Source organism: Bolinopsis microptera, chromosome 8 (assembly GCF_026151205.1).
Source record: "Bolinopsis microptera isolate Bmic1 chromosome 8, MBARI_Bmic_1.0, whole genome shotgun sequence".
NCBI classification, from domain to species: Eukaryota; Metazoa; Ctenophora; class Tentaculata; order Lobata; family Bolinopsidae; genus Bolinopsis; species Bolinopsis microptera.
This window is the reverse complement of record NC_087079.1, coordinates 9,575,717-9,592,095: the sequence shown is the minus strand read 5'-3', so window position 1 is coordinate 9,592,095 and position 16,379 is coordinate 9,575,717. Positions and strand designations below refer to the sequence as shown.

Below are 16,379 nucleotides of genomic sequence, written 5' to 3'. Positions count from 1 at the left end.
AACAAGAAATTTTAAGTGAAATAAATCGTTTTAAAGATTCCTATTAGAACAAACGTTAAAAATCACAACAGTTTATGATCAATGTAAAAATAAATCCTTCATCAGGAGTGTTCACACATGAAGTAACATTGGTAGGGATAAGGTACTGAATAGGGACGAAGGACTAAATGTGACAGAATCAGGTCAATTGGTTCAGATTATGCAAAATTTCTCTTACTTTTCATACGAAAATAACTTTTTCACGTATAGTTTAATCAATTCGTACTTAGAATCATGAAATGTTTTAGTCTTTCTGTGATAGGGGAAATTATTAACTTCATCAGTGAAATCTCCCTTTACTTGTACAAATTCTACAAAATACTTATGAATATTCCCTGTGAAAAACTCCGTAAAGTTACAAAAAGACTCCTCTTGTGAATTGTATCTAAAATTTGGTCGAAAAAGCGAGCAATTAAAAAATACACAACATAACTATAACATGAATCTGAAGGCTGAAATTCGTTCCGTATTTTAAAAAACATTCAAAAAAAGTACAGTTAAGTCATACAATAGCAGTCGACATAATGACCATTTAAGATATGCATATATCAACAAATCAAAACATTTTCAACAATGTGCTCTCCAAAAATAATCTAATAATACAGCAGGGTGTCATAATTATTGGCGCGTAGACAATTCTGCGTGAAATTTTAGCTTACCCAAGCTTTTAGAAACGATCATTACTTGACTTCTGAGGGTCAGTTTCCTATGGAGTCTTGATCATTCGAGAGATAATCCTTTATACTACAGTTCAGTCTAAAAACGAAGTCCGAAAGAAGTTAAATTTCGTTGATAATCACGACGAAAGAGAAAAATTTGGATTATTGGACTTGAAGCCTTCGGCTGCTTCCCCTGAATTCCGGGATGAGTCCGCCTGACTATATTTTATTGGGTCAGTTAGAGGAGAAAGAGAGCTTTTATAAAATCTATAGTTTTCGATATGTTTCGCTATCGCCTGAAGAGCTGTGCACTTTAGTCTAAAGAATAATTTCAGAAAAAATTCACCAAAAAAAAATACACATAAATCCCTTACTCCTTCGTAAATCTAACCAAGTATGGAATCGACCCTTTAAAAAACGGCCTAAATTATGGGTTTTGAGGTACATCAACACAAAATTTTGAAATTCTGAAAAAGTTCAGACGATTGTCTACAGACCAGTTTTTGAATTTTGTAATTTCGATATTCAGAAGTAAAGTTATGACCCGTCGAAAAATATTGATTTCATCATAAAATACACATAAAATTTCAAACACGCCAATAATTCTGACACCCTGCTGTACAACATGCACATCCACACCAGTTCACCATATGTCACATTTTTTAGGGAGCTGCTTCACAACAACTGTTTGATATCCTTATCTTGTCTTCTTCTCGGACATCAGGAGAAAAATTGGGCTGGCTCCTGTTCCTGAAGTTAAAAGGATATTCACAATCTATCTTCTCTTTTAAAAAGTTAAAATGTAAAACTATTTGTCCAGGCTTCTCCAACATCATGCACGGAAAATTATAATATTGAACTAGCGATTCATGACACCCCACAATTAGCGGCAGATAACATACTATCATGTTTTTTATCTCATCAATTACTGCCCACTGTGTAACATTTCATGATAAGAGTAATTAGAAACCAGAATGATAACCCCCGGAGCTGTGTGGATACATTTCCGGCTCTAAGACCAGCTAGTTTCAAGCTTCACCCAGTATACCCATACCTATCCAGTTGGTGTTGACGTTTATACCTTTAATAACACCTGCCTTTAACAATGTCACTTCTTTATTGCAGAGCAGTGTTTAGTTAACCTGTCTATTAAAAAACTACGTGACTCTGGATATGGTTGAGAACCTCCAATTTAATCCTACCTTCAGAAAGGTTAAACCTGTTTAATTTAGCAGCTGCATGAAGGCTGGTCAAACGGGCCAGGTAAAGTATTTAACTCCAACTATTTGCAATATGGTGCCCTCATGTAACCCACTTTTAAAGGTATGTTTGCTGGCCGGCTTGTTTCTAATCACATTGTTGCTGCAAACTTAAGTTAGAATCCTGGCCGTCAGGGCAAGAATGATTTGAACCATAACTCTAACAAGGCCATGACACCGACCGTGTAAATAATGGTAGGAATGCACATTCACACGAAACACACTGATAAAACTCTAAAGAGTATTATTATGTTGCTCTGTAAGATGTAAACAAATGCTGCCATTGCACACACTTTACACATCTTGTGAAGCTCTCTGTGATCCGACCACGATTATTAAACGTTAATCAATAACTTTACCCACGTATATTACAACTCTACATTACCTGTCTGTTTGCGTTACTATCATCGCCACTGTCTTCTTCATCGCCACTGGAGTCCGGTTTTACATCACCAACACTGATCCTTTTAGCGCTGGCCTCCGCAAAACAGGGGTCACAAACCCGCACAGGTTCCGAACTTTGGGATGCCAACAAAAGTCGTTTGGTGGAACAGTTATTGCAAACTATTTTCCCACATCTCCTACAGTGGTGCTGAGGTGGGGGCGAGTTTTACATTGTTACCCATTGGAAAGTTCATAAAAGAATCTAAAATATTTACTTTTTTTGCAAAATGATAACTCTAACACATACCTTTCTGGCAATAGGAGAAAACTTTACTTTAGCACAGATCATACAGTGTGTAGCTGCGTCGTCTGGTATCCAGGCTGGAGCTAACTCTGTGGTGATCTTCTTCGCACCTAGGTAGGGTAGATAGTACTACATATTTGGAATATTTGAGATACACAATGCATGCAGCTCAGGAAATGTATAAAAGTTCAAACAAACAGATCGTCATATTATTCAATATCTTAACACGTGATATAGATACCATCAATGATACTCAGCCCCCTAAATTCATCCTTATCTATTTCAACAATTCCAACAATTCCAACAATTCCAACAATTCCAACAATTTCAACAATTCCAACAATTCCAACAATTCCAAGTAAAGCACTTACTTTTCCGCTGACAACCCTCAATACACGTATTCAAGTGCTGTATCCACTCGCTTTTCTCGCTAGAGTTTGCCGCGTACACGTTGAAGGACTTGCGAGGAGATATTATCTGCCACCCATTCTGTCGTTCTGAGGACAGGGGGGCTTTAGTTTTGAGTGTAGGTGAAGATTGTGGGTATTGGGTGCAAAAATAATGTTATTTTCAATCATTTTGGTTTTTGTGGTTAACTTCCAAACTAAGGTCCAACCTTATGTTAAAACTACAAATAATAATGTTTATTCAGATTATGTTCTACTTCTATAAAATGCAGATAATAAACTCAAATGTTTCGTCACAAGAGAGTATGACGTACTAAAATAATATTATTGTAATATTATTATGTACTAAAGTAATATTAGTACCAAATTACAGTTACAACTCTGTAGTCTGTATCTTATTTCATTAACTTCTCAGTCCATGTTTTTATACAAATAGTAGTGTTTCATACAATAAGGTGTCACACAAGACACATGGTACAGTTTTCCTAGAGCTGCTCAATTTAAGATTTGCAGCAGAGTATGAGAGTATGACTTTCATTTACGTAGACTTACTAAACGTTCTTTAAAAGTTTCAATAAAGAAATGGAAGGTCACATTACATTGAATAGCAAATGAGTACTCTCATTTATCAACTGTAAGTAAAATATAAAAATGGGAATAATCCAGGATGAAACAGAACTTAAAACTTTAAAATCAAAACAAACGAGCTTTTGACTAAACCTGCCACAAATTACCGGACAGGACTTATTGTGGTTGGAAATGGTTTCGAAAAATTATTTCAACAAGCATTTCTGGATATAACTTGAACGTGAAAAAAACAAATTGTTATTATCAAAATGACTTTTTTGGGATTCCAGATCTCGACCGCGAAAAATTAAGCGTTTTGAGTTCTTTCATCAACTACAGCGAAATTCAACAACAAAAATTACTAAGTTATGTCTATGAAAAATAACGCTGTGCCCAATGCCCATAAATAGTCATAAGCGCTAAACCTGATTGTAATAGGCCCATGAAATGGTAAAATATGAATGTTAAGTAACCTGCCAGGTTAGGACCTTACTAACCAGGTAACTAACTAGGTTACTAACCTGGTCCGATGTCATCCAGAGCTACTATCCTAACTTCGTCCAGAGGTAGAAGGTGCATGTTGTTGTACTGTAATGGCAGTGTGTTATATTGTGAACTATATTGTGTTATAATGAGTTAAATGTGTTATAATGTGTTATATATACTGTGTTATAATGTGTTATAATGTGTTATAATGTGTTAAATTTGATGAAACTTTAAATATGGAACTAGACAGATCAATAGTGTGAAAAGGAAATGTAGCTGGACAATGATGAACCTAAGAACTATTGATCGTTACTTGGATGAAGGCATTAAATTGATGTTGGTGAAGCAACTGGTTATATCTAAGTTAGATAATTACTGTAATTCTCTGTACATGAATCTACCCAAGACCAGATTAAACAAACTTATATCCATCCTTAATGGGGCAGTTCGTTTCATCTACAACATAGAAGACAGAACTACGGACATGGTTACCTTTTATCTTTCTATAAGAAGTCCCACATACTCCCTATAATAGACCACCGAATCTTCTTTAAAGTTTGTCTATTAACCCATAAATCAGTTCACGGTTCTGCACCTGGTTACCTCAAAGCATACTGGATGTGGATGTATTGGATACAGAACTTTCAAACACTGTGACCAGGTCGAAGAAACCGGGTGACAGACGTTTCTCAAGCCATGCATGGAACTCTCTTCCACTGAGGTTGAGATGTATTATGACACCATCTGTTTCAAGTGAATGTTAAAGAACCATTTATATAATCAGTTTGGATGTTTTTTCTTTCCATTTGTCTTCACTTTGCCGAACTTCATTTTATGTCTTGATCTTTACCTTTCTAGGATCTGTTTCATAATTCATTTTGGTTGATTATGTCACTGTACTAACCTTCATTATACCTACATGCAATGTACTGTATGGTTTCTGCTTCTACCTAGTATAGTGTGGTTTACGATAAAAGATGTTTTAATTTATAATGAGTTATACTTTTTACACATTTGCTCACATCACTCACATACCAGTCAGCCGCTCTGGCATGGTTAACCACCTTCCTTGTGTTGTTGGTTAATCATATGAGCGGGATATAAATACCTCATTTCATTCATTTCATATTGTGTTATATTGTGGTATACTGAACATTCTTCCAGCATAACGGCTGAGATGTGTTACACGGTATGTTCTATCAACATGTAGAAAGTGCTTCACTTTGAGTGTACTTTTTGTGTTTTTAACAGGTTATAGACAAGTGGGATCGAGATTTATGTGTGAATATTCACTAATTATAACGGTATGCGAATTAAACATCAAGTTAACATTTGCCATTCTTGTAATAGTATTGAAATAAGAAGGTATGTAGTATGAGTATTTACTGTGAAACTTGATGAATGATGCTGCAAATGGCTGTACAATAAAATCAAATCACTCTACATTACAAGTTGTAACTCACCTTTTTTCGATGAATGATTATTGTTCCGTATACAATAACGTCATTGAAGAGAAAAAACTGAAAGAAAGAATTAATTTAGCGGGAAATCATATATCAAACTAAGAATATAGTTCATAATGGTTTTTTATATTTTCGTGTGACATTTGCAGTAATTTTACGGTGTGAAGTTATTCAGTCTCGTGAATCCAGCTTTTCAACAACAACTGTGTTAAAGCCTGTGTAGTGTATGATATAAGCTAGAAAATCACGTTAAAAAGCCTAGTACCGATGTAATACGTGGTAAGGTAATACGATCTGCCAACCAAATCTGCGATAGAATACAATACTTATTATGTATTGTACAAAGCACCACTTTTCTATTTTATCTTATCATACGCAATCTAAATCACATTCCTGCACTTATACATTTTATAAGATCACTTCTTCTTCTGCAAATGTATTTCCATATCTGATGTTTGTCAAATCTTTAGTTTATTAGTATTGGCCACTAGATTTATCACTTATCACCTCTGAGTTTTCATTGCAATAAATATCAGTTGTGAGAGACGTATGTAAAGAAATATCGATTACTGTGTGTAATTAGTTAATGGTTCTATTATAAAAAGTGTTCAAGCGGCTTTAAATGGCCATGAGATTGCGTCATTCAATTAGTAATAATATTATATAAATTGAGTGTAATTTGTGTTGCTTGGCAAGCTGCACAGTTTTTTGCTAAAAACTAATTGGTGATTAACTTGTTGAACACAGGTCAATTTGTCATATTGCATTGTTAGTGGTTAACTGGATTGAAGTGGGACAATAAAACGGCAAGCGAGTAATATTGTCTTTTGAAGCAAATGTTTTTTGAGATGTTAACTAAAGAAACTAATTCAGTAGTACTGAATTAAGCAATATCACAATTTGTACAACTGATTGCTCAATATGTAGTTCAAGGAAACAGTCCTTAGCCAGTAGCCACGTGACAGCGATTAACTAATCAGCATCAATCCTAAAAAGAGTTGTCTTACTGACCTGTCGTGGTTTAAGTTGCTTCCTACATTGTTTTTGTAAAACACCTTCACCCACAAGAACCCGGTTTGGTGCAGCTAGTACCTGTAATTACAGATTATCAATAGTGGAGAACTGGTAGAGTACCACAAGTACTTACTTTACTAATGATCAGTATTGTTAGGTAGTGCAGTAAAGAGAAAGTTATTTGATCAACTTACGAAGTTTAACCACCAAAAAATGATTATGATACCGTAAAAAATATAGGGGGGCCCAATATAACGTTCTTATAAATATAACGTTCTTACCTCCCCTCCAAAACAGTTCTCAACATTTGCTACACGCCGCGCATTAGCCTCTGAGTCGACTGAAATGTAAGAAGTTAAAAATCTGAAATTGGAAAAGGCAAGAGTTTTCACAAACATGATTGAAATTTTTACCTTGTGCTTACATCAAATACATGCATAAGCTCTCAAAATATATATTGAACTCCCTGCTTCCTAATCAATAGAAAACTACTCACCAAGTTTATCAACCATATCTGGTCTTTTGGAGGTATCTAAGGCTTGCCCTACTATGCTGAACAGAGATCATTAAGACGGAAAGGAAAATCAGCATATTCAGCATGCAATTAGTTAAGTAACTAGATGTTCAATGAATCTGGGAGATTCACAAAGAATTCATTTGATTGAGATCTTAAAAGTACAACAAAACTTTTCTATATTTACTTCATTCATAGTGAGACACATCATAATCAGTCAAACTGGTACTCTTTGTAGTAATGTAAAACTTGGAATAAAATGTTTCTTAGTTATCAAAGTACAATTAGAATTATATTCAGTAATTCATGCTATAAATCAATCTGAATTGACTGCTTATAAATTGTCTGTGAAAAGCATTATATAAATCTATAAAATGCTAATTTAAAAATGATTTCAAAAATGTTCATAAAACGTAAATTTTTTTTATAAAACGTAAAAGCTGGAAAATCTCAGAAAAAAGCTATAGAATCAAAAGCTGCCAGAAAGAAAACGAGGAGTTCATAGCCATTTATTACCCAAACACTTCTTGTGAAGCATACGTGAGGTACAGGAAGCCATCTTCATCATGATAGTCAAGATAAACCTCATTCATGATCATTGAGTGAGCCAGTATGGACTTTCCACCAACAAGTAAATACATTGTGCTGCTTTTGTCCAATGACATTCGGGCTCTAAGAATTAGCTGAAACTGTCGCAAAGCTAATTCTCCAGGAACTAAAAACTTCGTTTTAGAAAGTCTGGGCAGTATTTTTTCTTTGGAGTACCGTTCAACAATAACAGGGACTTTGTCTGGAAACTTACTTTTGATGTTGTAGACTTCTGCCTTTCTAGCAGTCAGAGATCGTCTCTGCTTGAATGATTTGTAAGCTATTTGATACTCTTCAACCATCTTTAAAACTTATTCATAGCTTACACTCACCTGGATAGAAGTAACTAGTAAGTAGGTATATTATTACGTTAGTAGGTGTAAACACAAGGTTGCAGATAAATAGTAGTTAGAAAAGAAATATGGTACTACGTATATTATAACTTTCAGCATTCAAAATATTCAGAAAACAGGCTATTAAATAAAAATAAACAGAGAACTGAGAAATTTTGACTTTTTGAGTTATTAAATTAAGAGTTTTTAGTAATTAGAAACCATATCGCACTTATCATCATGTATCTTGCTGTTGGACGATCTCCCAGAACAAATAAAACATATCGATCACTATTTATTTTGAGCACTGTTCATATATTACTATACAGTAAAACCCAGATTTACTGCAGTGTTTGGGAGAAATAGAAAAGCCGCGGTATATCAGGGTTTGCAGTAAATCGGGGTTTTGGTTGTTAACATTATGTATGTTAAGTCGTATTTGGGGAAAGATAATGGCCACGGCAGTGGCGTAACAAAGGGCCCCTCTGACCCTGCTGTGCGGGGGGGGGGGGGGGGGGGGCCGTCTTAGGGGGCACCAAATCGTCATTGAATGTGGGACAATTTCGAAAACTTAACTAAAGTACTAGCAAAACTGCACGTTTTGCTCTAGATACACACTTTTTTAGAGATTTTACAGGCGTATCTTCTAAAATCACCTAATTTGTTCAATTTTAGGGAGGGGCACCAAAAGGGGAGGGGGCGCCAACAGGGGGGTGCTTTTTCGGCAGGGGGGGGCGCCAACAGGCAACGTTACGCCACTGGGCCACGGTAAATCAGGGCGCGGTAATTCAGGGTTTTACTGTATTAGGTAGTGTATCACACAACCACAGTTTATAAAATCAGACATCAGTGATCTGAGCAGTTTTGTCCAATGATCTTAACTACCTTACAAGACATATTTATAACGTACGAAATGTGGCGGTTTTCCGAAAATTTCGCCATATTTTCGGACTGCCAAAATTTCGGTCTTCGTAATAGAATCCGTCGCCAGGAGGTGACCGGGACATGATTGTACCAGGCCTGACCGGGACCGGGACCGGGACCGGGATACAAAATGTGACTTGACCGGGACCGGGACCGGGACCAACAATCCAATTTTACCGGGATGACCGGGATGACCGGGACCAAAACTGGTACTCTCATATTGAAAGCTGCAACTTTCATTTACATTATAATTGAACAATTGGAATAAGTAATAACTAGAATATTAAATTAGAAAAAACTTTTTTTAAAACCGTCAATATGGGGCATGAGCCTAATGTACTACACCAATAATGTTCATGTACTGATTACTCGAGTTCACCCTCATTCCTCATTCCTCAATCAATGATCCCTCAAATTATTCAACAGTTTCATTCTCCAATTCCAATTGACAATTGGGCGTAGCCCGGCCCAAGTTGAAAACTTGATGTTAGTTTGCACTTATGAGTTATGTAACGATATTAGTTACCTAAACTTGTTTAGCAATTTTAAACATTGTTTTATTTGGCTCAGAAGTTGTTTAAAGATGAAATTCACAATGAATGAAAGTAAAAACTTAAAATCACAGTGAATGAAATTATGTAAAAGATCCCGGTCAAAATCCCGGCAAATTTGAGTGATTGACCGGGACCGGGACCAAGAATCCTGAATTAACCGGGACCGGGACCGGGACCGGGATCATAAATCAGCATTTGACCGGGACCGCGACCGGGATGAAAAATGTGATTTGACCCGGTTGACCGGGACCGGGACCGGGACCGGGATAGCTCAAAATTGCCAATCCTGGTACCGGGATTCCCGGTACCGGGATTCCCGGTCACCTCCTGTCCGTCGCATTATCTTTTAGCTTATTTCAATGACTGTGCCTTCACTGCTTTATTTTGTTTCTAAAAAGTAATATCAAGTAAAATAAATAAATAAATTCTGGCATCTTGGGACAAATTATCACCACACCAATGACGAATTGAATGTCAAGCAATACAGTTTAAATTTGCATTAAAATACATGTATGTGCTAACATGAAAGTCTTACAGTCTTAATACAGACTAAGTTTGAACATGATTTTACCGAGTTTCAGAAATTTCCTTACTGCTTACTGTCACAAAAAATGATGAAAAATACCCTTATTTTCTGTGACGTCCGAAATTTGACAGTTTTTGTTCAATTTCGCCATATTTTCGGACCGCCAAAATTTCGGTCGTCGCAAATTAGGCCGCCATAAATATATCTTGTAAGGTATAGTATATTATCTGTAGTAAACTACAAAGAAAATTTGTTTTTTTGAAAAAATCTTGGGGGGATTGACCCCCAAGCGTTGTCAAACTGAGAATAACAAAACATCCACAAATGCTTCCTTTTAAAGTTATGGTAGAAAATGTGATTTTTATATCTGTGAAGCCAAAAATCACACTTTCAAATTTGGTGCGTAAGCCCAAATGTGGGCATATATGGTTTAAAGCTCATATCTCAGCCATTTTTTGACCAAACTGGATGTAAATTCATGTACTAGTCCAAATCTTATCTTGCAAATCTAAAAGAAGAATATAGCTAGACTAATTTTGGGTATATTAAAGTATATTAAAATATATTAAAATATAGGTTTTTCCCGATTGAGGAGCAGGGTACAGGGATATACTTTGATACACTTTAATACACTTTGATATACTTTAATATGGTCAACAGGTGTTTTAAGATACAACAATGATTTTCACACCACGGTATAAAAAGTCGAAAATTTGCACGGCATACCTAAAATTATAGTCTCATCTTAAAATAACTTTTGTCATAATCGTATTCCTTTGGATGTTACATTTTATAGTACAAGTATGAACGAACAAACATATTGAGGTGTAGTAAAATGATATTGGACTATATTTACTTGATAAGAAACATCTTTAATTCAGATATTGTAGTAATATCAGGGTTGTATGATATATGATCTCTTTAGTTCACAGAAAAGCATTTAGGAAGTGTGTAGAACTTACATTTTGATATAGTTTCTTTCAGTAATCATTGAGAACCAGTGTCCTGTTATAACTGCATTTCCACCTTAGTTTCATTTTGAAACGTCAAGAGACGTTTTTTTATTAATATTTTGAATGGTAGTAATTGTTTAGATCTTAAATTTTATACAAAACTATTAATGTTTTTAATAGCTTGTTAGCAGGGTAATATTTGTTAGGTGTGTTTCTAAAAAATTTCTGTTGGAAATTAAAGTTTTTGATTTCTACTATTTATTGTTATTAAAATGCTCATTACATTGTAGCAAGTTATTTTTCGTGAACAGTTCGTGAACAGTTCGTGAACAGTTCGTGAACAGTTCGTGAACAGTTCGTGAACAGTTCGTGAACAGTTCGTGAACAGTTCGTGAACAGTTGCAATTTGCTCATGAAATGGTATCAAAGTATATCAAAATATGAAATTAATTTGCGCTCAAAAGGGAAAACTTTATTTCTATTATTATATTATTAAAAATTAGACAAAAATTAAACAATAATATTCTAATTTTAATATTTTTGAACGGCTAGTTTCAATGCATTTTGTTTGTTGTTGCCAATCATTATTGATATGCCAACAAACCTGATTGACGATGTCGACCCATCGAGATCGTTGCTCTGCGAAGCAGAGCAACGATCGACGACACCGCGCCAGAAGGAGTAGGGACCTTTTCCGCGTACAATTGGCAAAATTCGGGGTTTGCGATAGCAAAATAAGTTTTTGGAAACACTTATGAAAGTTTCGGCAAAAGTGGAATGTAAAACATGAAATAAAATGTTTAAATAAATGAATAGTGAAGGTTTGATAAAAATTGAAGAAAACTGTATAAAATGGTACGTGTCAGAGCAAAAAAAGTTGGGAAAAATCGCAAAAATATGAGCCAAAAAAGGTGTATAAAATTGTTCATAACTTTTTTTTTGATCATGATAGGAAAAAAATTTTTTTAAGTGCAAAAAGCTGTAAATTTTGTGCGCGTCATAAATACAATCTTACGCCGCGCAAGACATTGGGATATGAAATATAAGTGCCAACGCAATTTTGTTTCGCCATTCGCGTTGGATCATGACACGTATGATTTGTATCATTCCTGCGACTCTTGAATCTTTGCAACGCTAACTTTCTTATCACTGTCAATTGCACTGTTTTTCTTTGTACTTAAACGATCACATTACCGTATTCAGTTGTTGCTGGCCCGTTCAAGATTTAACTTAGCTAAGAAATATAAATTAGGCTAAAACATATAAGATTGTAAATGACGTACAGGGTCTTGGACGTCGTTCGGATATAAGGTTTAAATTTCTTGGTCTGCTGAACCACAGTTTTGTGAGACATAACAGATTTTGGATTTACATGTTTCATTTTCAAACAACCCCACCTAAGAAAAATAACACTTTACTGTGTAACTTGTACATTGTAAGGTAGATCCACATATCTTTAGCTATTTGACACTGGGATTCGAACCCTTGACCGTCTATTCAAATGGTGACAGCTTAGCCCACTCGGCCATCTAGTTTTGTTACATAGTGTCTCTTCGTTTTCAACCACAACTAGAATGGTAGCTTAGGATGTTAGTTTTGACTTCTGATCACGCCTTTCTTACCTTTTGTGACAGATTACATTTAACCGGGTTTACCCTTTCTAGCAAAATGTCAAGCACAGTACCAGATTAACCGATTGGAGCGGAGAGTTGCGGATCAGTGGCAGCAGACTATCGTCCAATCAGTAAGTATTTATTTTTTTTATTTATTAAGTATTTATTTGCAAGTGTAATTGAACTGAAGTGATAGCTTAGGAACCATAATTCACAACATTCTGCCGACTCAAAACTTTGAAATAGTGACCAGAATTGATCGGTGATTCAGTTTTGAAGTTTAAAAGTGTAATTGAACTGGAGTGATAGCTTAGGAACCATAATTCACAACATTCTGCCGACTCAAAACTTTGAAATAGTGACCAGAATTGATCGGTGATTCAGTTTTGAAGTTTAAAAGTGTAATTGAACTGGAGTGATAGCTTAGGAACCATAATTCACAACATTCTGCCGACTCAAAACTTTGAAATAGTGACCAGAATTGATCGGTGATTCAGTTTTGAAGTAAGAAAGTGTAATTGAACTGGAGTGATAGCTTAGGAACCATAATTCACAACATTCTGCCGTATCAAAACTTTGAAATAGTGACCAGGATTGATTGGTGATTCAGTTTTGAAGTAAGAAAGTGTAATTGAACTGGAGTGATAGCTTATGAGCTATAATTCACAACATTCTGCCGTCTCAAAACTTTGAAGTAGTGACAACAATTGATTGGTGATTCAGTTTTGAAGTTTTGAAGTGTAATTGAACTGGTGTGATAGCTTAGGAACCACAATTCACAACATTCTGCCGTCTCAAAACTTTGAAGTAGTGACAAGAATTGATTGGTGATTCAGTTTTGAAGTTTTGAAGTGTAATTGAACTGGTGTGATAGCTTAGGAACCAGAATTCACAACATTCTGCCGTCTCAAAACTTTGAAGTAGTGACAAGAATTGATTGGTGATTCAGTTGTGAAGTTTAAAAGTGCAATTGTGGTAATTTCTAACAACTATATAGTAGCTAACTTTATGCTCAAGTTTTATTTACTTACCATGACCACGTTATTAGCTTAGGAACCATAATTCACAACATTCTGCCGACTCAAAACTTTGAAATAGTGATCAGAATTAATAGGTGATTCAGTTTTAAAGTTTAAAAGTGTAATTGAACTGGAGTGATAGCTTAGGAACCATAATTCACAACATTCAGCCGACTCAAAACTTTGAAATAGTGACCAGAATTGATCGGTGATTCAGTTTTGAAGTTTAAAAGTGTAATTGAACTGGAGTGATAGCTTAGGAACCATAATTCACAACATTCTGCCGACTCAAAACTTTGAAATAGTGACCAGGATTGATTGGTGATTCAGTTTTGAAGTAAGAAAATGTAATTGAACTGGAGTGATAGCTTATGAGCTATAATTCACAACATTCTGCCGTCTCAAAACTATGAAGTAGTGACAAGAATTGATTGGTGATTCAGTTTTGAAGTTTTGAAGTGTAATTGAACTGGTGTGATAGCTTAGGATTCACAATTCACAACATTCTGCCGTCTCAAAACTTTGAAGTAGTGACAAGAATTGATTGGTGATTCAGTTGTGAAGTTTAAAAGTGCAATTGTGGTAATTTCTAACAACCATATAGTAGCTAACTTTATGCTCAAGTTTTATTTACTTACCATGACCACGTTATTATATCTACCTAGGATTAGAAAAATGTGCTTGAATGTGCTAGAATTCAACCGAATCTACACGCATTTGATTCGATTTGTCACCGATTTACCTTGGACCAGCAAATCTGATTAAGTAGGATTGGAGGTACCTACAGCCTTATAATCAAATCATCTTACTGATATAAAACTTTAAAGCTTTTGCGAAATTTTGCCCCATTTTGCGTTTTGCTCCGACCGAAAACAAGAAATACGGTATTTCTGCAATAGTTTACCAATATATGAACAACTTGCTGTGACTTTGGAGGATTGTTTAACAAATATGATAACGCAGTTTTAACAAAATTAATGTTAGTTAGTAAATTTCTCTACGGTCAAATTCTACAATGAGATCGACTACCATTTTGGTCGGCTGGATTCGGGACCTTTTGAAGTTTGCGCGCGCGTTTTCTTGCCTCTTGGAGTAGGGACCTCAGTGCTGTGTACACAATTTTTCCCGCCTAATTTCAATGCAAGCCCAACGGTCATAAAACCATTACTATTCTACACTTTACTCCATCTTGACATACTAATTGGATACCAGTTTAACTGTTTATACTCTGACTTCTCTTGTTTACACTTTTAACTAATGTCGTACATATTTTCAGTTCCTCTAGTCGTCAACCGTGTGACACTACAGACAGTCGATGGGTGATAACAGATAATTGAAACCGGAATATCCCACATTTTATTCCATCAGCAAGCATGGTAGAGCACCAAACGATGATGAATGATGACATGGAAATAATGTTTCTAATTCAGTGAATAACCCACAATGAAGATACATCGGACAAATCACTTCTTATAGTTCTCTGCCGAAAAAACTAAACTTTATCTTTTCGTATCAACCAAAGAAACATTTCTTATTACTAAAATGTCAAAACTGCCAAATATTAATTGTATAATAGAATATTATGCTCATTTGGAGAAATAAAGACTTTATTTGTAGAAATTTGTGTTAAAAACCGACAACGATTAAGTGAGATATATTTGCGCCAGATATGTAATATTTTTATCGGCGGACTGATTTCAATATGGTATCTATTGTGATTTAAGACATCAATTTTGAGGAAAAATTTTAATATGTACGGTTAGAAAATCATTTCAGCTTTCTACACTTAACTGCACAATTTTTGTATTGTGTCTATCAGCCAAGAAATTGTTTAATGAAGACAAAAATTATGGGCGCAAATTCGTTCAATATTACCAAATGCGCGGAGGTTTCTTTTTACCATTTTAACAGATTTTATCCGATTTTTTAAATTCTTTCTGTGTGATCATGTGTAAACCTTTATGAATACATTGGTGTACTTCATTTGTCAAATGAAAACGAATAAACACACTAATCAAGCTGTCTAAGAGCGAGATGGCCGTATTTTCCCAATCTGCGCGTGAAAAGGTCCCTACTCCTTCTGCCGCGGTGGACGATGCTTTGACGATGCTTTGACGATGCTTCGACGATGCTTTGACGATGCTTTGACGATGCTTCGACGATGCTTCGACGATGCTTCGACGATGCTTCGACGATGCGAAGCAAAAATGCAAGTTCGTGCGGCGCGTCGAAGCGGCAAAGTCCTCCAACTAACAAACAAAACTTTGACACACCAAATCTTGACACACGCTGCAATTTCACATAGGCGTGTATACGCGTACTGCGTGACGCGCTTGTTTCATTTGCCGCCTTCGGTGGTCGCGAGCTACTGTACACTGTAAGCGAGAGAACTTTGGTTAGAGCAACGCTGCAACCACTTTCGATTGCGCGCGGCGTGCACAAAAAGGTTTCCAATTATACCATGTGTAGCAAAAAATTGGTGATCAATTATATTTAAAATTAATTTATAAAAGCAAGGCTTGAACAATCTAAGAAAATTGAAAATCGGGTTTTTATGCAAATATTTGATGTCTACCCAAGTTAACGTTTTTTTAAATATTTTACTAAATATTTTAGCTAAACTAAATTAATTAAATCATAAACACTTTGTAATATTATAATTATCAATTTTGACGTAAAAATTCTGTTCATGCATTTATCTACATGGTTTACATATAATATTATTACTAATTACAAAAAACGACATTGTCACGTCAGACAACTAGTACGGACAT

At 35.4% G+C, this 16,379-nt stretch overlaps 2 protein-coding genes across 3 annotated transcripts in view; one reads left to right on the top strand and one right to left on the bottom strand.

Moving 5' to 3' along the window:
* The window catches only part of LOC134819580 (uncharacterized), a 776,807-nt gene that overhangs the window by 146,540 nt on the left and 613,888 nt on the right, over nt 1-16,379 (top strand). The gene's annotated exons all lie outside the window — the stretch shown is intronic.
* Nucleotides 1,324-16,379, bottom strand: part of LOC134819606 (pleckstrin homology domain-containing family F member 2-like) — a 37,832-nt gene continuing 22,776 nt past the window's right edge. Inside the window, exons 2-10 of the mRNA XM_063829623.1 lie at nt 7,079-7,136; nt 6,864-6,922; nt 6,580-6,660; nt 5,569-5,625; nt 4,141-4,207; nt 3,017-3,142; nt 2,649-2,755; nt 2,343-2,549; nt 1,324-1,448 (exon numbers count right to left, since the gene is read on the bottom strand). Of these exons, the coding sequence (XP_063685693.1) occupies nt 1,419-1,448; nt 2,343-2,549; nt 2,649-2,755; nt 3,017-3,142; nt 4,141-4,207; nt 5,569-5,625; nt 6,580-6,660; nt 6,864-6,922; nt 7,079-7,094 (750 nt within the window). The 5' untranslated portion in view covers nt 7,095-7,136 and the 3' untranslated portion in view covers nt 1,324-1,418. The remainder of the gene's footprint in view (nt 1,449-2,342; nt 2,550-2,648; nt 2,756-3,016; nt 3,143-4,140; nt 4,208-5,568; nt 5,626-6,579; nt 6,661-6,863; nt 6,923-7,078; nt 7,137-16,379) is intronic.